Below are 20,847 nucleotides of genomic sequence, written 5' to 3'. Positions count from 1 at the left end.
TTCCTTTGGTATGACATGGTTACATAGGAAAATGGGTTATACCGAGTCAAACCACTGGTCTACCTGGCTCAGTATTGCCCACAGCAGAGGTGGACAACTTGCATGGCTATAGCGGGGGTGCCCAGTTGGCAGCCACGTATGTGCAAACACACACACACAGAAGCAGACATTCGCACGCCTCCTGCAGATCACTCGAGTAGGGAGGAGGCTTTAATCTCACCTCTACCCTAGTTATAGAGACGGGTATCGCTGGGTTGGAGGCAAGGTTATGTTGCAGAAATCAGAGTCAGAGAGACCACGGAGTGAAGGAAAAAGAGTTCTCCTTTATTAACGCACGGGCTTTATGGCTTTGGATTTTGGAATCACTTCCAAAGTGCCAAAAGCCCCGATTTACATAAGCAAATTGTTTTTATAGATATTGTGACACATAGGCAAAATCTCCCCCGCCCCTTTCCGTGTGGGTTTGCAGTACTCAGCATTTCCTCTCCTAGCACAATTGTTTATAACACAGGAAATGGGTTATAGGGTAGGCATGATTAGCAGAGAACATAACTCTGACCTTAGCTTTGTTGACAAGATAAGAAATTCCTGCGTCTCGTCTCGTCAGCTTACAAACAGATATTCAAGAGAGCAAGAGCTCAGCAAGAACATGAGGCACGAGGCTACTTAGTCTGACCCTCTACATTGCTACTACAGTTAAAGCCTCCCCTCACACACCCTTTTCCCCAGCAGAGTGGGGAAATGGCACACAGGGATGCCTCGCCTCAGGCTCTATGTTGCCCACCCCTGGTCTACCTCTACACTGACTGGCAGCATCTTATTTTAGGCAGAGGTTATACACTTGCAGCTAAACATCTTGGTGCCAAAATCTCCTGGCCGATGACAAGAGAAACCTTGTCATCCTCAGACAAGAGAAACAATATTTTAGCATTCGAAGGTATCTGGTTTCTCCTCAGCTACAAAAGCTCCCGGAACGAAGTTATTGATCCTTCTTTGCTAATCTGCTTCACATGTTGGTTGTAAAGCTAAATATATATATAAATGACATCTAAGCAGTGACTTAAAGCTATAAGTGGAGGAGGGGCACAAAGGACCTCTTGTATACAGGCAGAACATGGCAATGGTGGCACCATTAGCTGGAACACAGATACAAAAGGAGTATGACTCTTCCTTGCAGAAATGAAGCTCTGTCATCTGTGCTTACCAGGTACATTGCTCCATCAGAAGCCTCTGCACTAAACTCAGATTCCCCTCTAAACACCCCAGATGGGATAAGCAACTAATATTTCCAGAGGCTTCTATGTTTCCTTATCAGTTATGACCTCAGTGAACAATGATTAATCCAGTTGACCTTGTGCTTTATTGGCCAGTAATCTTCCATGTCCTCCCACCATGATGTATGTATGAGCGGGAGGCCTCCCTTGCTCTGCAAAGAACAAACTAGCAAAGAGGCACAAATTAGCAGCTTATCTAAAATGGGAAAATCACTTTTGGGGTGCTACCCTTTGAGGAGGTCCACTAGCTCACATTGCAGCTTGGCAAACTGGAAGTCCGAAAGGAGGTATGTCTGAATTGTGTGAATGGCTGATGCCTCTGTGAGGTCCTCAAAATCTTGGGCAGTTTTGATGGGCAGGTGCCCTGCCAGCTCACAGAGTGCCACATTGAATGCAGACTCTGTTTTGATACCAAAGCAGGCTTTCCTAGCCCAGACAATGATCCGGATCCCAGGCTGAGTTCCTGGGCGAATGGGTCCCTCAGGTCTAGCACCCCGGGTTATAAACAGGTTGTGTGCAATCTCCTTCTTTACCAGATAGTTGGTGACCTGGCCAATTTGGTGTGTCAACTTCTCTAACTGCTGCCCATCACTGTAGAACAGGAAGCCAGGAGCTGGGACTCCCTGCAGTAGATAGAAGTTTGCTTCAGGCAGAAGGGGCTTGCAGGGGGCAGATTCAACTAGCAGCTCCCAGTCCAGATAATATCCATGCAGGTGCAAGTGATTGACAGAGGCAAAAGCTCCAAGGCTGTTGAAACCAATGCGGAATCCAGGATGGGCGCTGAGGAGGATGGCATCCAGGCCAAAGTGAAGGGCCTCTGGTGTGAGGATCTGGGGCAACCAAAGTGCAGGGTCAGGGATCAGGAGGATGTGTCCAAACTGCAAGGGGCTGGCGTTAATCACTACGAGGACACAGGGAGGGCCTGCTAGGATCTGAGCACCTGTTGAAGGAGCGCAGCCTCTGGTCATGCAGAAAAGAACCTCCTCCTGCTGGATCCTACTGAAATTGAATTGCTGGGGGTCAAATCTCTGTTGGACACTTTGGATCTGCTGTGGTCTTCTTCTCTCCAACCCTCTTTGGATATTCAACTGCGCCACAAACCCTACAGTCCCTGGCAGGATCCGGGTCTGTAGCTCTCCCAAGTGGTAGCGGAAAAGCCCCCTGTTCAGTCTGTCCTTCCATCCTAACTGCAGGACTCTGTCAAAGCGGGACAGGGGGTGGCTGGCCAGCCCACGCAGACCACTTCCCTGCCACTCCACTCCATGCAACACAAAGTCCCCCTCATCATAGACAAAGACCTCTGCAGAGGGGAGGGCAGGCCCCTCCTGTGATCGGGAGCTCAGTAGATCCTGGCTTGTGTCACCCAGCCCCATTGCCATGCGGGAGGCAATGTGAGGTTCTGCTGCAGGTCTGAAATAGAACAGAACAAAGAAGGGCAGAGCATGCTCCTGAACAGCCCCCAAGAGTGTCGATCCTACTTCTGTGTGCTTCCAGACAGAGGCCTCCTAATGCTACCAATCAATAGAGAGTACTGGGTGCTTCCAGAAGAGGTGTTTGTCACCCTGCCTCCCTTGTGGAATTGTACAGGGAGTCCAGATGCCGTCTTCCTCAATCTGTGACCGTCCCATGTTTCCCCATCACTTCTTCCATAATTTCTCCCCCAGGGTAAATTCATCCAGGAAGAAAGGCAGAATTGCTGCACAAGGCCTTCTCATAGGTAGCATGAGGACCCATCTGCCTGGAAGCACCCACTGGGCAGCTGTTTCACCTTTCCCTTCTTAGGGCTTCCAGATGAGGCTCTTAGGTATATTTTATCTAGAGATATTTATGAATTGCCTCATTTCTACGCGATCTCCAAAACCAGACGGCATAATGCCACCTGGCCACCTCACCGCTCCTGCGCCTGCTGGCGCATTCACAGGCGTTTCGGGGGGGTCCAGGTGTTATTGGCTTCCACTGAGCAGGGGATGGACTCGATGGTCTTCTAGGCCCCTTCCAACCCAACTATTCTATGATCTGTACCTCCGCGTAAAGGAGCCCTTCGGCCAGTCGCGCGAGGAGCGCCGCTGCAGAGGGGCCGAGGCTGCCGCGCCGGCTCTCCGCCAGTCCGTCAGCCCATAACCGGGGCGAGCGACTGCCTCGCCGCAACGCCCGCCTGCGCCTGCACGGGCCGCCGGCCGCGCCTGCCCAAGGCAGAGCCGCCCCTCCGCGCATGCTCGAGGGGAGAGCGCGGGCGTGCGGAGCCCTTCCCGCAGCCGGGGCGGCGCTCCTCGCCGGGGCGGGCCAGGCAGCCCTAGCCAGGCGGAGCCTCTCGGCCCGAGCCTGTCGGTCCGGAAGGCCGGGGCGCTCCGGAGCGCCTGCGCGTGGCGATGTCTCGCCTTGCGGGGGCCGCGGCCGTCGCCTCCAGGAGGAGCCCCGGGGCCAAGCGGCGCTGGCCGGCTGCTGGCAGCCCGCCCCCGCCGCTGCTGCAGACGGAGGGCGAGGCGGCGGCGCCCCCTAGCCAGGCTCCGGGGCTCGCGCCGAGCCCGGCGCGAAGCCCCTCCGGACCCCTCCTGCCCGCCCGTCCCCTCACCTGGCCTGCCGCGCTGCCCGCGTCGGACTGGCCGCGTCTCGGGCGGCGGTAGCCGGCTCAGCCGCCGTCATCGGGCGCGCGGCGGCGACTGGGCTAGCGGGCCGGCCTCCTCCGCGGGGGCGCGCGGCGCAGCCCACGGCCACCGAAGCCCGCGGGTCGGTCGCCGCCCGTTCGCCGCGGCAGCCGCGCCTCGGGCTCTGGCCGGGCAGGCGCCGGCCTCGACGGCGCGGGCGGCCCTGCCTGTCCTGCCCGTCCGGAGGCAGCGCAAGCGGGGCGCGCCCGCCCGAGGAGGCGGGGGGCGCGTCCCGGGAGCCCGCCCGTCACCTCGCGGGGCGGGCCACGAGCCGCGGCGGCAGAGCTCGGCCACGACCCTGCTGCTATTCTCGCGGGCAGGCGAGCGAGGGGCGAGGCAGCGGCGCGCCCGCGCCGGCCGGCGTCCGGGGCAGGCGGCCGCCTCCTCCGGGACGCCGGCCGCGCGCAAGCCGGGCTGCGCCTGTCGCGTTAAGGGGCGGTGGCGCCGCCGAGAGGCTGCCTGGCGGCGGGGCGGGGCGAGAACGCGGAAGTTCCTGGAGTTGGCTGGGAGTTGGGTCCCGTCCCGTCGCCATGGGGGCCTCGGGCAGCCGCCTGCCCCGCGATCTGCTGGGAGAGTACCAGGTGCCTCGAGGGGGCCGGAGGAAGCCACCGCCCCGGGAGGGGTGGCCCGGCCCCCGGAGAGCTTTCTCGGCCGCGGGCTGGGGCCCCGATCCTGCCGCGGGAGGGCGGGCGCCCTGCGGGGCCCGCGCGCCGCTTCCCCGGAACACTAACCCCCCCCCCCGCCTCTTTCCTAGGAGCTGACCTTCCTGAGCAAGCAGGAGATTCTGCTGTGAGTACCCTCGACGGCGAGCTGGCCCGGCGCGGCTCGTGCTGCACAGCGGGGGCGACGAGGCCTCGGCCCGGGAGCTTTGCTCATCCCTGCCACTGGCCCGCGTGAAGCCGCGAGGCCTCGGCTGTCGGGCTGCCCGAGGGGAGGTCGCCTGGGGTCCGGCTGTTGGCGGGCAGGCCGAGGAGGCCGGGCTTCCCCCTGAGCTGCAGCGCCCCCTCCCGCCTGCCCGCCCCCCATAAGCTCGGAGTGTGGCGCCTCCCCCTGCGGGCATGGAGCCCCCAGCCTGGGCCGCCTCAGCCCCAGGAGCTCTGGAGAGGTGCTGTTCCCGAGGGTCACCCCCCTCTCCAGAGCCCCCAGGGTTGGCAGAGGCAGGCGCTGCTCGAGGCGTGTGGCTCTGTGCTACGCGCCTCGAGTTTTTGGCCGGGGTGGGTGGAGGAGCAGGTTTGGTGTGGGGCAGAGAAGTCGCGGGCAAGGCAGGACAGGGCCTGACACAGGCCCGCCCCCAAAGGGCAGCCACAGAGGCTGTTACCTGGAGGCCTGCCAAGGCCTCTCTGGCACTCCACCCTGGGAAGCGGGCACCTGCTGTGGGGTGAATCCTTCCAGGTAAAGAAATGCTCCCAAGTAGCTGCCACTGGCTTCTCTTCCAGGGCCCACAGACGATTCAGCGACCTGCTGTCCAAGGAGGAGCGGGACCAGGCTGTCATGGCAAGGGTGCCCAAGAGCAAGATCCTAACGCTACCTGAGCTGCGGGTGTGTTGGGCTTGGCAGGTTTGCCTTGGGCCTGGCAGGAGGGGGTAGTCTAGAGGCATTTGGCAAGTTCTAACTGGGTTGTGTATAATCCCACAGCTTGGTTGGGTTGCATCCGACAACATTCCTTTGGAACGACTAGTGGTATTCTTGGCGTAGATCCCATATAGATCAGTAGGTTCAGCTTGCTGATAGGGCGGCTGGCCTAATGTAGCTGTTAATCAACTTGGCACCTCCAGTGTTTTGGACTGCAACTCCCATCAGCCACGGCTAGTGACTGTGGTAGGGGGTTGTGGGAGTTATAGTGCCCCCAAACTTCTGGAGGGCACCAGGGTGCCTGCCCCCCACCTGGTGGCTTTCTTTTCCTTGCTGACTGCTGATCATTCCACATTGCCTTGTACATATTTCCAAATATAGTAGCATGGTAGAATTGACAGAAGAGCACAAAGTTGTGATCTTGGGCATCTGGTGTGAAATTCCAAGTAGGGTCTTAACACTTTGGTTTCACTGTTAATGGTGGAAGTTCAGCTTTATATTCTACAGCAATAAGGCTCCCACCCACCCCTTTCTGGTCTTATGGTTCCTCCTTGTGGCTCCAGGCAAACCCCTTCCGGCATCGGATCTGCTGTGTCTTCTCTACAGCTGAGGATGGTGAGGGCAGCATGTCCTTCGAGGATTTTCTGGACATGCTGAGCGTCTTTAGCGACTCAGCTACACCAGACATCAAATCACACTATGCCTTCCGCATCTTTGGTAAGTGTCATCCTGTGTGTGTGTGTGTGTGAGAGAGAGAGAGAGAGAGAGAGAATAATTTTCCCAGATGACTGCCTCTGGGCAGGGATTATACTGGTATATATTCAGCTGCCACTCCAGAAGAATATAAGAAGAGCCCTGCTGGATCAGACCAAGGGTCCATCTAGTCTAGCATTCTGTTCACACAGTGGCCAGCCAGCTGTTGACCAGGAACCCACAAGCATGAGGTAAGTGCAACAGCATCCTCCTACCTATGTTCCCCAGCAACTGGTGTACATGTTGATGTACAACTGGCTCACTGCCTCTGGTACTGGAGGTCACACATAGCCATGGATAGTCTTCTCCTCCAGGAATGTGTCTAACCCCCTTTTAAAGCCATCCAAATGGGTGGTCATCACTACATCCTGCGGCAGCAAATTCCACAGTTTAACTATGTGCTGGGTGAGGAAGTACTTCCTTTTATCTGTCCTGAATCTGCCACCAGTCAGCTTCATGAAGTAACCCCGTTGGGTTCTAGTATTATGTGAGAGGGAGAAAGGTCTCCCTTATCCACATTCTCCACACCAGGCATAATTTTGGACACTTCTGTCATGTCCCCCCTGACCCTCCTTTTTTCCAAGCTAACCAAGCTCAGCTGTTCTAACCTTCCTTCATAGGGGAGATGCTCCAGCTCCTTGATCATTTGAGGTGCCCCTTTCTGCATCTCTCTTTCCAAAAAGCATAGGGATCATTCAGGGACATTGAGTATGTGATTCATTGTCTAAATCAGCGATGAGAGCACTGGCATAGATGGTTTTTAAAAAGCCAGGTAATAGCAGAGAAATGGCAGTTATCTGTGGTGAGCAGTGGAGAGCCTGTGTTTGAAGGCAAACTACCCAGTAGTTGGACTCAACTCGCATCACCCATGAGCATTGGCCATGCTGTGTGGGGCTGATAGGAGTTGAAGTCCAACAATATCCGGAAGGCCACGGGGAATTCTAGGCTTCTCCATTGCTCTGCTTTCAGGGATAGGGGATGGATTTATTACTGCCTGGAAGGGATGAAGGCTCTACTCTACATTACCAAAGTAAATGTTCACACAAACAGCTAGCTCAGGGTATAGGGGTTACAAAGATGAAGGAGTCCATAGTGCTGGAGAAGGAAATGGCAACCCACTCCAGTATTCTTGCCAAGAAAACCCCATGGAATGTATCACAAGGCTAAAAGATATGACGCCGGAAGATGAGCCCCTCAGGTCGGAAGGTGTCCAATATGCTACTGGGGAAGAGCAGAGGGTATTTCCAAGTAGCGCCAGAAAGAGTGAAGCGGCTGGGCCAAAGCCGAAAGGACACTCAGCTGTGGATGTGTCTGGTGGTGAAAAGAAAATCCGATGCTGTAAAGAACAATATTGTTTAGGAACCTGGAATGTCAGATCAATGAATCAAGGTAAGCTGGAGGTGGTCAAACATGAGATGGCAAGATTGAACATCGACATCTTGGGAATCAGCGAACTAAAATGGACAGGCATGGGCGAATTTAATTCAGGTGACCATCATATCTACTATTGTGGGCAAGAATCCCTTAGAAGAAATGGAGTAGCACTCATAGTCAACAAAAGGGTGGGAAAAGCAGTACTGGGGTACAATCTTAAAAATGATAGAATGATCTCAGTACGAATCCAAGGCAAACCATTCAACATCACAGTAATTCAAGTCTATGCCCCAACCACTGAGGCCGAAGAAGCTGAGGTTGATCGGTTCTATGAAGACCTACAACACCTTCTAGAACTAACACCCAAAAAAGATGTCCTCTTCATCATAGGGGATTGGAATGCTAAAGTAGGAAGTCAAGAAATCACCGGGATAACAGGCAGGCATGGCCTTGGTGTACAAAATGAAGCAGGACAAAAGCTAATAGAGTTTTGCCAAGAGAACATGCTGATCATAGCCAACACTCTTTTCCAACAGCACAAGAGGCGACTCTACACATGGACGTCACCAGATGGTCAATATCGAAATCAGATTGATTATGTCCTTTGCGGCCAAAGATGGAGAAGCTCCATACAGTCAGTAAAAACAAGACCTGGAGCTGACTGTGGCTCAGATCATGAGCTGCTTCTTGCAAAATTTCAGCTTAAATTGAAGAACGTCGGGAAAACCACTAAACCGTTCAGGTATGACCTAAATCATATCCCTGATGAATATACAGTGGAGGTGAGGAATAGATTTCAGGGATTAGACCTGATAGACAGAGTGCCTGAGGAACTATGGACGGAGGTCCGTAACATTGTTCAGGAGGCAGCAACTCAATCCATCCCAAAGAAAAAGAAATGCAAGAAAGCAAAGTGGCTGTCTGATGAGGCTTTACAAGTAGCTGAGGAAAGAAGGGAAGCGAAAAGCAAGGGAGAAAGGGGAAGATATACCCAACAGAATGCAGAGTTCCAGAGAATAGCAAGGAGAGACAAGAAGGCCTTCTTAAATGAACAATGCAAAGAAATCGAGGAAAACAACAGAATGGGAAAGACTAGAGATCTCTTCAAGAAAATTGGAGATCTCAAGGGAACGTTTTGTGCAAAGATGGGCATGATAAAGGACAAAGAAGGCAGGGACCTAACAGAAGCAGATGAGATTAAGAAGAGGTGGCAAGAATACACGGAAGAACTATACAGGAAAGATCTGAATGTCCCTGATAGCCATGATAGTGCGGTCACTGAACTTGAGCCGGACATCCTAGAGAGTGAAGTCAAGTGGGCCTTAGGAAGCATTACTAACAACAAAGCTAGCGGAGATGACAGTATTCCAGCCGAGCTATTTAAAATCCTAAAAGATGATGCTGTTAAAGTGCTGCATTCAATATGCCAACAAATCTGGAACACTCAACAGTGGCCACAAGACTGGAAAAGGTCAGTTTACATTCCAATTCCAAAGAAGGGCAACGCCAAAGAGTGTTCAAACTACCGCACAATTGCGCTCATTTCACATGCCAGCAAGGTGATGCTCAAAATCCTACAAACTAGGCTTCAGCAGTATGCGAACCGAGAACTACCAGAAGTACAAGCTGGGTTTAGAAGAGGCAGAGGAACTGGAGATCAAATCGCCAACATTCGCTGCATCATGGAGAAAGCAAGAGAATTCCAGAAAAACGTCTATTTCTGCTTCATTGACTACGCTAAAGCCTTTGATTGTGTGGATCACAACAAACTGTGGCAAATTCTTAAAGTGATGGGAGTACCAGAACACCTTACCTGTCTCCTGAGAAACCTGTACGAGGGTCAAGAAGCAACAGTAAGAACCAGACATGGAACAACCGATTGGTTCAAAATTGGGAAAGGAGTACGACAAGGCTGCATATTGTCACCCTGCTTATTTAACTTATATGCAGAGTACATCATGAGAAGCGCCGGGTTGGATGAATCAGAGGTCGGAATTAAGATTGCTGGGAGAATTATCATCAACCTCCGATATGCAGACGATACCACCCTAATGGCAGAAAGCAAAGAGGATCTCAAGAGCCTCTTGTTGAGGGTGAAAGAGGAGAGTGCAAAAGCTGGTTTGAAACTCAACATTACAAAAACTAAGATCATGGCATCTGGCCCCATCACTTCCTGGCATATAGAAGGGGAAGAAATGGAAGCAGTGACAGATTTTACTTTCTTGGGCTCCAAGATCACCGCAGACGGTGACTGTAGCCCTGAAATTAAAAGACGCTTGCTCCTTGGGAGGAAAGCTATGGCCAACCTAGACAGCATAGTAAGAAGCAGAGACATCACCTTGCCGACAAAGGTCCGTCTAATCAAAGCTATGGTTTTCCCAGTAGTAATGTATGGCTGTGAGAGCTGGACTATAAGGAAGGCTGAGCGCCGAAGAATTGATGCTTTCGAACTGTGGTGCTGGAGAAGACTCTTACGAGTCCCCTGGACTGCAAGGAGGTCAAATCAGTCCATCCTAAAGGAAATCAACCCTGAGTGCTCATTGGAAGGACAGATAATGAAGCTGAAGCTCCAATATTTTGGCCACCTAATGCGAAGAGAAAACTCCCTGGAAAAGACCCTGATGCTGGGAAAGACTGAAGGCAAAAGGAGAAGGGGACGGCAGAGGATGAGATGGCTAGATAGCATCACGGATGCAATGAATATGAACTTGAGCACGCTCCGGGAGAGAGCGCAGGACAGGAAGGCCTGGCGTGCTATGGTCCATGGGGTCACGAAGAGTCGGACACGACTGAACGACTGAACAACAACAATAGTGCTGTTCCATCCTCATTTGAATTTAGCAGGTGAGAGCTCAGATAATTTGTCGAACTGAAATAACTGTTCATGCAAGCACAGTATTAAGCCCAGGTACCAGCTTGCAACAGGCTGTCTCCATGGCAAGAGCAGCATGGGCGCCAGGACAACCTGAACGTTGCAGTAACCAGGCTGGCTCAAGGGGTCAGTGGCTTCCTCTTGGTCAACAGCCATCTAGACACTCCTGTGACTGCTGAACAGGACTCACTTATGGGCAACAAGCTCCTTTATGGAAAATGCCTGTGTCAGGGCACAAGCGAAGCGCCCTTTCCTAAAGAACCAACATAGTACTTCGTAGCTTAGTGAGTATCATCTAACAGCAGGTTCTTTTCTTGACTCCTGCTGCTAGATTTTGATGATGATGGAACTCTAGACAAGAAGGATTTGGAGAATCTGGTAAACTGCCTGACTGGGGAAGGAGAAGACAGCCGACTGAGCTCAGTGGAGATGGACCAGCTCATCCAGAACGTGAGTGCTGATGGTGAAGGGTGCTCCCATCACATCTGTAGTTCATTTGGCGGGGCGGGGCAGGGGTGGGGTGGCTGGAGCTGGTCTTGCCCTTGTCCAGCAAGTCTCCTTCATTTTCTGCAGATCTTAGAGGAGTCAGATATAGACAAAGATGGGACCATCAACCTCTCTGAATTCCAGCACATAATTTCCCGATCACCAGACTTCTCCAGGTACCTTCTGCCTTTCTCTTTCTGCTTCACCTTGGGCTGGGCTGGGCTGGGCTGGGCTGAGCTGAGTGGATGGATGGCTTGCTCCCTGGTTCACCCAGTACCCATCTCTTCCATGTGGGAGGGACATATACTTCAGGAGCCTGTTTCAACAGTATGGGTGATTGCTAACAAAGTTTGTAAAGTGAAACGCGTCCCTCTTTCTTTTCCAGTTCCTTCAAAATCGTGCTGTGATTTGATCTCAAGTCTTCCGCTCCCCCACTGAAGACTCCACTGTGTCTCTGTGGAAAGACGCCATTCCCTCTTCCCAGCCAACGTTGACAGCTGTGCCCAAGGGGATCCCAGCATTCTGCCCCCAGCCCTCATGCACCACAAGGCCAGCATGCTGGCCCCACCAACTTTTGATCTTCGTTTTTCCACAGCTGGTGTTTCAGCCAAGAAAGCGGTGGAGTCAGGAATGCTGGCAGCTGTGGTCTGTACACTGCACACTGGCCACGGCCTTTGTCTGGTAACCCAGGCTGGCTGTTTCACTTGCGGTGGGAAGCCAAGCTTCAAGGAGATTTCTGTCCTCCTTGTAGTCCTCTCACTTGCCACTCTGCGGGCCATTGGCTGCTGGTAGCTAGAGCTGCCATAGGAGCAGAGCAAGGCTGGTACGTCAAGAGATTCTGTGCCTCTGCAGCAGTGCTGGGCTGCTTCCGAGTTGGCTGCTGCCTTGCATACTCTTTGCGGCCTGGAGCTTGCCCACTGGGAACTGGACTGCTCCTCCAGCCACGCATCCCCATGGCACAGTCTCGCTTCTCTCTCTCCTCCTTGTGGATCGGCTGCCCAAGGGGAACACAGGAGAGCGGAGCTTGGCCCAACCGCCTGAGGGGCCTGAATCTTCAGGCTAGTTCTATTGCTTCTGTTCTCTGAGCTGGGGGAGGGGCTCACCTGGGAGCCACAGCTGTTGCTGCTTTCCAAAGTCTGTTTCAAGACCTGTCTTGGCCTTGTTTGGTTTCCATACTTACACTAATAAAATTCAGTAGCTGGGATCCTGCCTGTCACTGTGGCATGTCTTTCCCCCTTAGTGGCAAGGGCCAGGGAGCTCAGCTGGCACTGCTCACAGGTTGGCAGAGCACAGCGCGCTCTCGCATCTGGCGCGGGCAGCCCTTCCAGGCCAAGGGCCACGTTCTGTTTTGGAGAAGTACTCAGGGGCAGCATCTCAGGGCTGGGGGCAGCCAAATGTACAAGGGGCAGGGCCAGAACATCTAGCACATTGTGGCTTAAAACTCTTGCATGCAATTAAGTCTCAGGAAGAGCATTCGGCCCGGGGGGGGGCTGACAAAAGCGGGGAAGCCACCCAACACCCAGCGGGCACCCCAGGAGGGCCTAATCTGGCATGGCCTGGCGAGGGCTGGTGGGGAGGAGTTTGTCCCTCTCATAACGAATGAACTACTGAGAGTGCTGGGGGGAGCCAGGCCCCTCTCCTGCCATGCCCCTGTTACACCGCACCCTAGTGTCCTCCCAGCCCAGCCTACAGCAGCCCTTGGGCACCTCTGTTCAGTGGTGCAGCAGCTTTTAAGCCTGGCTCCACAGTGGACGGGTTTAAATCAAATTTCCCACTGAAACCTTTTCATATATTTCTTAAACACTGGTGCTAATCTGACCACTAAACCATGTTAATTTACAGCTGAATAGGTTAGTATTTACATTGTTTCATTCTTACAAGGCGGCTTTGCATCTCTTTGCCTCCCTGTATAGATGTTGTGCGCTTTCCTCCCACAACAGTTTGAAATTAAGAGCAGAACTCTCCACATGTCCACTCAGAAATAAGTTTCATTGCGTTCAGCGAGGCTCACTCCCAGGCAAAGGGTTATACGATTGCAATTGAAGAATGGGAATACAGGCGGATGCACTCGGGCCAATTCTGTCTTCTACTTTTCTTTCCAGTATCGCTCCTTGTTGCTTCACTTTTTGTGAGGTTGAGGCTGGGCCAAGATGAAGTAGGAAGCAAAAATGAAATGCCTATGGCTGAAGCAAGGTTTGATAGTTTGGAAGACTAGAACGCTCTGTTTTCATCAGGTGAAAATGGAACGCCTCTGTTTACCTACCATATTTGTATTTGAGAAATGATCAGATTTGTTCTTCATTTCTGTAGAAGACCATCCTTTAACCTTTTTGCACAATCAAAATAAGCCACCATGGCTTAATCATGTGAACTGGGTCACTGAATTAGAGGAGGATTTTCTATAATAAGCCACAGTGTTTATTTTAATTCCCAGTGTGTGTGTGGCACCATTTCTCTAATTACTTGCCCAGGCACAGCTTGTGTCGTCCAAAGCCACAGGCTGTTGTTGGGTTATTTGAGGGTCGTTACCCCCTCAGACAAACTATGCTGCAGGGGTTCAGACAACACGACCAGGCAGGTAATTAGGGAAATGGTGCCCAGTACGGGCCAAGCATCAAAATAAGCCACGGTGGCTTGTTTGCTCATGCAAGCCAGGCTCTCGTGTCTGATAAGAGACCCTGAGGGCGCCGTCCTATGGGCTGTGCCCTGGGCACTCGCACACCGCTGAACCAGGAGGCTTGCGAGTCTCCCACAGAGAGGCGGGCCCTCGCTCCTGGCTCTGTGTTCTAGCTAGGCGGGTGATTTCGCCCATCTAGCAGAGGCATCAGGGAGGGAAGGAGGCTGGGTTGGCCATAGGAACAATTGTAGGATGCCGCCCCACTCTTCTCCCCCTCTCCTCGCTCCATTTTATGAGCACTGAGAAGCAGCTGGTACGCTTCTCTCCGTGCCAGCTCCAAGGGGGGCGGGGTGAAGAGTGCAGTTCTGTAGCTTGGAACCGGAAAATCCTATGTCCCTCAGATGCTGCCTCGGGCACATAGGATTGCTCCCTGATTCAGTTTGAGATTAAATGTACAGCTAACTGCTTATATTCAGATTATTTAATGTTAACCTAGTTATTTAATAGAAACGTAGTATTTACATTTAAAAAAAATCAAAATGCTAATTTACATTTCTTAAAACTGTTTTTTTCTGGAGGTTTTATTAAAAAGCACATCAATTTTTATCCACCCTGTATTGTCTTTGTCTTGACTAAATCCTCTGCCTTGCTTTGCCCAGCTCCACCACCCCATAAGCACAGAACTACAGTCCTATCAAGCCTGTGGCTTTGCACACATGACTTTTGTCAGAGAAACAAAAGGCCAGAACTTTCAAGAAGGCCAGAACCATTTTCATGACATGAAAAACTACAATGAAGGCCTTTGATTGAATTACTTACCAATCTATGTAGGTGTGACAGAGCCATTAATTCTTATGAGACAAAGTGTAGGTTTAGCATGTTTATGATGTTTTAATTGTAATTGTTTTAAAATATGAGAGAAATCTAGTATTTGATTAAAAAAAATTAACACCATTTTAAAAAATTGATTGTTATCCACCCTAAAGCTTCCCTTCCTTGAGCAACCTAAGAGGCCCGGACAGGGAGCTGGCCAAGGCGGGCTAGCGCTTGGGACCAAGGGACGCCCGTGGCTGCACACCCACTGCAGAGGCAGTTGAGGGATCCTGCAGGGCCTGAGCTGCAGCAGTCCCTCTTGGGCCTGCTGCTACCAGAACTACCACTGCTCAGAAATCTAAAGCAGGGAGAGGGACCTTCCAGCCCATGGGCCAGATTTGGCCTGCCAGGCTAGCCCATCTGGCCTGCAGAGGGAGAGGCATGCCTGCTGCTATCTCGAAACAGACTCTGAAGGCAGCAGAGCAGAGCTGGGCCCCACGGAGACCCTGTGAAGTGGGACTCCAGCATGAGGTAGTGGAGCAGGTGATGGGCTGTAGGAAGAGCGGCAAGTCTCACGCAGGTGCCAAAGGAGACACGTCTACTTCATGTAAAAACACACACAACAGTTTGGGTGAGTGCACTTGTGAAAGGTGTGGGACAGCAGTGCTGTTTCCCTAGCAACATGCCCAGGCACCTACTTGGCCCAGACAGGAGACCACTCGGCACGGGCACCCAGGCAGACTTCGCACTGGCACGCGTTCGGACGTGCTGGCCCGACGTTCTCTGCCCAGTGAACATCAGCAGTACACCTGCCACTCCCCCGGCAACGGAGCCCTCCTCTCCCGTCCTCGTGCGCCAAACATGGTGGCCCTGAATGTCCAGCTGTCTCCCCCCGGTAACAGTTTTGGGGAATCCAGACCAAGATCCCACCCCCCAACCCTCCGTGCACAGAATATACCCAATGAGAGACTGCCCTTCCACAGCTGGCCCACGTGTGAGACACGCCTTGACATACAGCTGCTCCCCCGGAAAGAAGGGGCAGCAACTGGGCGGCCTCAAGCAGTGGAGGCCCTGGCCAACGGGCTGTGAGGAGGCCACCATGCTGGCCTTGCCAGCGCCCTCCTCCTGCTCCGCTCAAGTGCTGCTTCCGAGGGTTCGGCTCCTCCAAGTTAGAAGTACAGCCTAGGAGAGGGTGCCTCTTCCAGTGGTGTCTTCTACCCAGCTGGGCACTGCCACACCAGCTGGAGCCTCCCCTCCTCCTCTGAGCGAAGGGGTGCCCACCCTTTGCCCGGTAGGACCTGCCGTCACACACGGCTGCAGCACAGGGGCCCGGAGACAGAGATGCCACCCCTGGCCCCGCTCCCCGCCACAGCAGGGTTGGGCACCTCCACCTGAGACCTTTCCGATGACGGGAGGAGCTGGAAGCCCCAAGCCCTAGTCCTGTGGAAGGCTCAGCACAGCAGGGTCAGCTGGTGCAGTGGGCGCTCGCCCATTAGACCAGCGAGTCCCGGATCTCGGAGCCGAGGCGCACTCGGGGCCGCTGGGAAGAAGCAGAGACCTCCGCCACACTCTCGTGCGCACCGAGCAGCCGCCAGCCAGAGTCCACAAAGGCTGTGCTGGGGTGGGCTGGGCCCTCCTGCTGAGGGGTGCTCGCCCTGCGGCTGTCCTGGAGCGCCTTGCAGCCCTTGTGGGCCGGCAGAGCGCTGGGCACATTGGTGCCATTGAGGGGCAGGCTGTCGGCCAGCAGCCCAGCCGGCCGCACTTCTCTGGCACCAGGACTGGCACACCAGCCCTGCTCTAGGAAGCCCTTCATGGCGTCGCGGTGCTGGTGCACGACCAACAGGGCCAGCAGAGTCACGGTGCCGCCAAATAGCACACACATGACGAGGAACTCAGTCCAGTATGTCTTGTCCTCCAGCAGTGCCGAGAGGCCACCCGCTGCCACCGGCGCAGTGCTCCTCGACGTGCTGATGGCCTCCAGTGGGCCCCGGATTGGCCCCAGCCAGGCCGGCTGTGCCTGCTCCACCTGCACGCAATAGCTGGCCATCCGCTGCTGGAAGCGGCCTTCCCGAGCCCAGCACTCATAGCGCCCGGCTCGGTCCGGGCCGCCCACCAGCACCAATTCTCCTCCTGACAGCACCAGGGAGGCACCGTCGTCGAGGGCAGCACCATCACGCACCCAGTGCTGGGAGGCCAAGTTGGACAGCTGCGGGCAGGGCAGCGCCTCCATGGCACTGGGGCGCAGCACCACAGCCTGGCACTGGGACAGGTCTGCTGGAGGGAGAGAACGCGCAGCAGGTCAGGCCGTGGCTCCCACGTGGCCAGGCCCGCAAGCCAGGGCCGCACGTAGCCTACCCACTGGAGCCCCTCCGTGGCGGCTAAACACCCCCTCCCGCTCTCTGTCTCGGAGCACTCGGCCCCCCGCCCCTTTACCTGCACTGTGGCTGAGCTCCACAGGGCTGACCTGGCAAAGCCGTGCCGCATCCCCCCCGTCGACATCCTGGAGCCAGGGCCTGCGGGGAGAGGGAGGCAATGGGGCGGGAGCGAGGGGCAGGTGGGCAGCAGTGCGGCAGGCATGTCGGAGGGCGGCCCCTGCGTCGCCCTGGCAGGCGCACTCACATATCCTGGTGCTGTGGCAGGCGGCTCCAGGCAGAGGGCAGGCAGGCGGCGCCACTCCAGGCACAGTACGGGTCCCGAGCCAGGATACACTCCCCGCAGCCCTGGTACAGGCTGCAGTTGGCGACTGGCACCTGCGCCAGCGCGGCATAGGAGGCGGCGTAGAGGCGGCCCTGCGGGAGGACAGGAGAGGCTGGCCTGGGCCCTTCTGCGGGACGCCAGCAGCACCGGCCCGCTCCATCACCAGCTGCCGCTGCAGGGTGCCCGGTGGCCTCAGCAGGGCCTGCCCAGCTCCCCGGAGCAGCCGTCAGCCGGGGCGCCCTGTCCCTGGGCAGCAGCACTCGCGACGCCTGGGCTGCCGCCAGCCCGGGAAGGGCCCGCCGGTGCAGCTCCGCCTGGCTGCCGAGGGGCCCTGCTTCCAGCTCGCCAAGGTGAGGGCCAGCCCAGCACAGGGCCAGAGGCAAGGCGCAGCCGCCGCCCACGGCCCCTTTCCAAGCAGGCCCTGGGCGCCCCGAGCCCCAAGGCAGAGGCGGAGGGAGCAGCCGCCGGGGGACTCCGCTCCGCAGCGTGGGGCGGCGCTCTCCAGCCAAGCACACAGCAGTGCGAGGAGACCCCTACGCCGGGTGCAGTGCTCGGCGTAGGCCTGGGAGGGGCTGGCCACTGCCCGGCCTGCGGGAGGGCCTGGCTGGCGCTCCCCACGAGGGCCCCCCTGCCTTGCCTGGGCGGGGTCCAGCAGCAGCTCCAGGACAGGCTGCCCGGCAGGGAAGAGCTGGATCTCCTCGATGATCCGGACCTGCTGCCTCACGAGCACAGCCTTGTGCAGCCAGCCATCATCTGCAAAGCACAAGCGGCAGCTGATGACTGGGGGCCCCGCCCGCCCCGCCTGCCCCATCCTCTCCACCCCTGTGCAGCGCTGGCCACAGAGGACGGGGCCTGCACACGCGAGGAGGTCTGCAGGGGCCAAAGGCCATGGGAGCTGCACGGACTCCCCTCTTGGTCAGGCTGGCCTTCTCTGCACAACCTCTGGGCAGAAAGTGCCGCATGAGCGCATCAGAAGAACCCTGAAGCTGGATCAGGCCCAAGGCCGACCGAGTCCAGCATGCTGCTCACCCGGGCACCAACCAGTTGCCCCTGCGAGGGGCCCACAAGCAACAGCCCCCTCTCACTCATGGTCCCAGCCACAGGCATGCAGAGTTCTTCTCAGATGCTGCCCCCCCACAACATAACTAGGTCTGTCCCCCACCAGACAAGACGTCTTACAGAATCAGAACCACAAACACAAAACAAATCCAAACAGAGGAAGTATTAAGGGCTGCTGCCAGATCAAATAAACCCCCAGCAGAATAAAAGACGATCCAAATGCGGGACAGTGTTTTGTCCACAGTAAGGGGCCATCCACAACCGCCTCAAGGCCAGGTGCAAGGGGGCTGGCGTGTCTCCAAAGACAACGGAGAAAGCCTTGCTCTTTGCAGCCGCTGTTCCAGCCTCTGGGTGCTTTTAATGTGCAGTGGTTCATGACAGTAATTGCATGGGGCAGTCAGACATCACTGTCATCCATTAAGTCTAGGTTTTATCTCTCTTTCACTCATTTTTTCTCTTAATGGGGAAAACCCAGACCAGAAGCACAAAAGTGCAGATGTTCCCTATGACTTTGCTCCCATGCGTGGGTTTCTTTGGGGGGTGGCTTCAACATCTGCAGTGATGCTCATTGCCACTCCCCCTCCTCTGTTCACTCCCCAAACACACCAGATGTGATCATGTGCACAAATGTTTTGTACACCTTTAAAAAACAATTCTCCAGAATTCTAGAATGTCAAAATATTCCAACAGTTTGAAATATGCTCCACCACCCTGCTACAGATCTTCCTTCCCATTCAGAGTAGAAGGGTCATTTTTATGAAAGAGGTGGGAAATCTACCTGCAAACACCCTTTCTTTAAATTAAAAAAAAAAAAAACTTTTACAGTGGAATTATGTGAGCTAGAGCTATGTGACTTTGGGCATTTAGCAAATGGGAATCTCGGATCTTGCTTCTCATACATCATGGCTAGATGAGCCTCCTCCAGCCTGATGCCCTCTGGCTGTGTTGGACTGCAATCCCGTCAGTCCTGGTCAGTGGCTATCCTGGCTGGGAATGATGGGAGTTGCAGTCCAACACAACTGGGGGGCGCCCCGCTGGGCAGGCCCGGTGCCACGAGCAGGCTGTGATGAACACAGCTTCTAGGCTGTGATGAACTGCCTCTCAAGGGAGAGGCACGCCATCTCCTGCAGGAGGAGGAACAGTCCAAGACATGGCAGCAGAAGGACTCTAGGTAGGTTGGGGCCGGCGGGAGGCTGCGTCAAAAGTGCCAAGCTCTGACACCCCGACATTCCGGTGAACCGTATGAAGCACCTGCGCTCACCACAACTGGTGTGTTTGGGAGGGAGAGCAGGGGCGGGGCAGGAGGGGAGAGGTGGAGGGGGCGGAGAAATAAGCCAAAGCCCGAGCCCATCCCATCATGATCCGCCGACTGGCACGGATGGGACGCAGTGCATTTCTCTGCAAGAAAACAGGTAGCAGGAACAAATTGTGTGGATGCGACGTTGCAGGTCTGCAAACAACAAGTGGGAAAGCAGCGGCATAATGGCAAAGAAGAAGTCTCATGCCCAGAAGCAGCCTCTGATGGGCCCTGGAGCCAATTCTCAAGAGAAGATCGAAGCATGCCGCTGCCGTGGGGACGTGGGCTCCCTGCCTGTGTAGGGCTTCCAGGGCAAGGACCAGTACCCTGAATTGCCCATTCTCCTGACCAGACGCCATCCCAGTCCATCCTGCACCACAGGGCCCTGGCCAGGGGCTGCTTCCCAGCCTCCTGGCCTCTGCCACCCACCTGTGCCCAAGAACAAGACGTCGTAGGCCTGGTGCAGACCCAGGACATGCTGCACGCTGAGCTGCCGGTAGCGGGAGCGGCCCCGTAAGAGGAGCGGCTGGCCCCGCACAGCGCTGTCCATCAGGAAGTGGTCCTTGAGGTAGCTGAGCACCCGGTCCGGCGTCTGGAGTGAGGAGGTGATCTTCATGCTGCTGACGCACTGTGGAGGGATCACAAGCAAAGGGCGCTCCTGGAGCAGCGCCAGGCCCAGCTGCCGGTTCTCCACGTTCTCAGACAGAGGCCTGCGCCAGCCCTGGAGATAACCCTGGGGCACAAGAGGGAGGGACAAGGAGGTCCACCCGCCTGGTCCCAAGGCCGGAGGGCCGTCCCGAGCCCAGCCCGCAGCACTGGTGCGCGCGCAAGCTACGTACTGCTCCTGGCCGGGGCTCCGGCACAGGGTGGGCATCCGTGTACCACCGCTGTGTCTCCCGGTTGACTCCCTTGTAGAGCCCATCGAAGGCTCCCTTCACGTCCGACACTGAGAAGGCACACACCGCGGCACCCCTGGTGCCCTGGCTATCCCTGGGAGAGACGAGCGGGGCCGAGAGCGGGCGGTCAGAGGCCCACAGGGGCACCTTGCCCGCCACCAGCCTCCTAGCGTGATGCCCACACGCCGATAGCTGGTCTGCACTTGACACCCTGCCCCACTGGCCCCTCTGCCCAGGGGCGGGGGGCCTGGCTCAGCCCCACAGGGTGCCCACAGCCCATGCAACGCTCACCACTGAGAGGTGAACACGCCATAGAAGACGGTCTGCAGCCAGTGCTCGCCGCGGGTCAGCACAAACATGTCCTGCAGCATGTTGAAGGGGAAGCCGTCCTCGGGGTGTGAGCACAGCAGCTGGGCCTTCAGGAAGGTTGTCCACCGCCGCTGAAGCACCCGCTCTCCCCCAACGTCACCCTGGAGGGGGGTGGGGAGAGGG

The 20,847-nt window shown here is 55.7% G+C and overlaps 3 protein-coding genes across 9 annotated transcripts in view; 1 reads left to right on the top strand and 2 right to left on the bottom strand.

Annotated features, from left to right (window-relative positions):
* Positions 1–303: 303 nt before the first annotated feature.
* Positions 304–4,346, bottom strand: GDPGP1 (GDP-D-glucose phosphorylase 1). 2 transcript variants are annotated; one of them, XM_084817792.1, is made up of 2 exons: positions 3,847–4,346; positions 304–2,684 (listed from the first exon to the last, which is right to left on the bottom strand). In XM_084817792.1, exons 1-2 carry the CDS (start codon positions 3,915–3,917, stop codon positions 1,499–1,501), a joined length of 1,257 nt encoding a protein of 418 aa, XP_084673918.1. In that variant the 5' UTR covers positions 3,918–4,346; the 3' UTR covers positions 304–1,498. The 2 variants fall into 2 exon arrangements, with proteins under 2 accessions (XP_084673918.1, XP_084673919.1); XM_084817793.1 differs by lacking the exon at positions 3,847–4,346 and adding an exon at positions 3,297–3,463.
* A 50-nt stretch (positions 4,347–4,396) lies between these two features.
* CIB1 (calcium and integrin binding 1) lies at positions 4,397–14,550 on the top strand. 2 transcript variants are annotated; one of them, XR_014785444.1, is made up of 8 exons: positions 4,397–4,500; positions 4,674–4,708; positions 5,356–5,458; positions 6,055–6,208; positions 10,822–10,940; positions 11,064–11,152; positions 11,362–13,411; positions 13,578–14,204. XR_014785444.1 is itself a non-coding variant. In XM_084817796.1 (7 exons), the coding sequence occupies exons 1-7, from the start codon at positions 4,450–4,452 to the stop codon at positions 11,381–11,383; spliced, it is 573 nt and encodes a 190-aa protein (XP_084673922.1). In that variant the 5' UTR covers positions 4,397–4,449; the 3' UTR covers positions 11,384–14,550. The 2 variants fall into 2 exon arrangements, 1 of the variants encoding a protein (XP_084673922.1); XM_084817796.1 differs by having other exon boundaries at positions 11,362–14,550.
* The window catches only part of SEMA4B (semaphorin 4B), a 21,226-nt gene continuing 14,587 nt past the window's right edge, over positions 14,209–20,847 (bottom strand). For 2 of the 5 annotated variants that reach the window (XM_084817753.1, XM_084817757.1), the window contains 7 exons: positions 20,647–20,825; positions 20,299–20,449; positions 19,889–20,192; positions 17,741–17,856; positions 17,026–17,195; positions 16,840–16,919; positions 14,209–16,680 (listed from right to left, as the gene is read on the bottom strand). In XM_084817753.1, coding sequence (XP_084673879.1) covers positions 15,899–16,680; positions 16,840–16,919; positions 17,026–17,195; positions 17,741–17,856; positions 19,889–20,192; positions 20,299–20,449; positions 20,647–20,825 — 1,782 coding nt within the window. In that variant the 3' untranslated portion in view covers positions 14,209–15,898. The remainder of the gene's footprint in view (positions 16,681–16,839; positions 16,920–17,025; positions 17,196–17,740; positions 17,857–19,888; positions 20,193–20,298; positions 20,450–20,646; positions 20,826–20,847) is intronic. The other 3 variants (XM_084817754.1, XM_084817755.1, XM_084817756.1) reach the window with 3 other exon arrangements.

Source organism: Heloderma suspectum, chromosome 11 (assembly GCF_057233095.1).
Source record: "Heloderma suspectum isolate Gila_16-S chromosome 11, 16-S_ref, whole genome shotgun sequence".
Classification (NCBI taxonomy): Eukaryota; Metazoa; Chordata; class Lepidosauria; order Squamata; family Helodermatidae; genus Heloderma; species Heloderma suspectum.
Note: the sequence above shows the minus strand (reverse complement) of the source record. Positions and strands in the feature narration are given on the sequence as shown.

Bases quoted from the DNA above. Each gene is read 5' to 3' on its own strand.
- GDPGP1 (XM_084817792.1), bottom strand. From the start codon at position 3,917: ATGACGGCGGCTGAGCCGGCTACCGCCGCCCGAGACGCGGCCAGTCCG. The intron at 2,685-3,846 runs GTGAGGGGACGG...GTTCTATTTCAG, and splicing joins CGGGCAGCGCGGCAGGCCAG to ACCTGCAGCAGAACCTCACA.
- CIB1 (XM_084817796.1), top strand. From the start codon at position 4,450: ATGGGGGCCTCGGGCAGCCGCCTGCCCCGCGATCTGCTGGGAGAGTAC. The intron at 4,501-4,673 runs GTGCCTCGAGGG...CCTCTTTCCTAG, and splicing joins ATCTGCTGGGAGAGTACCAG to GAGCTGACCTTCCTGAGCAA. The intron at 6,209-10,821 runs GTAAGTGTCATC...TCCTGCTGCTAG, and splicing joins CTATGCCTTCCGCATCTTTG to ATTTTGATGATGATGGAACT.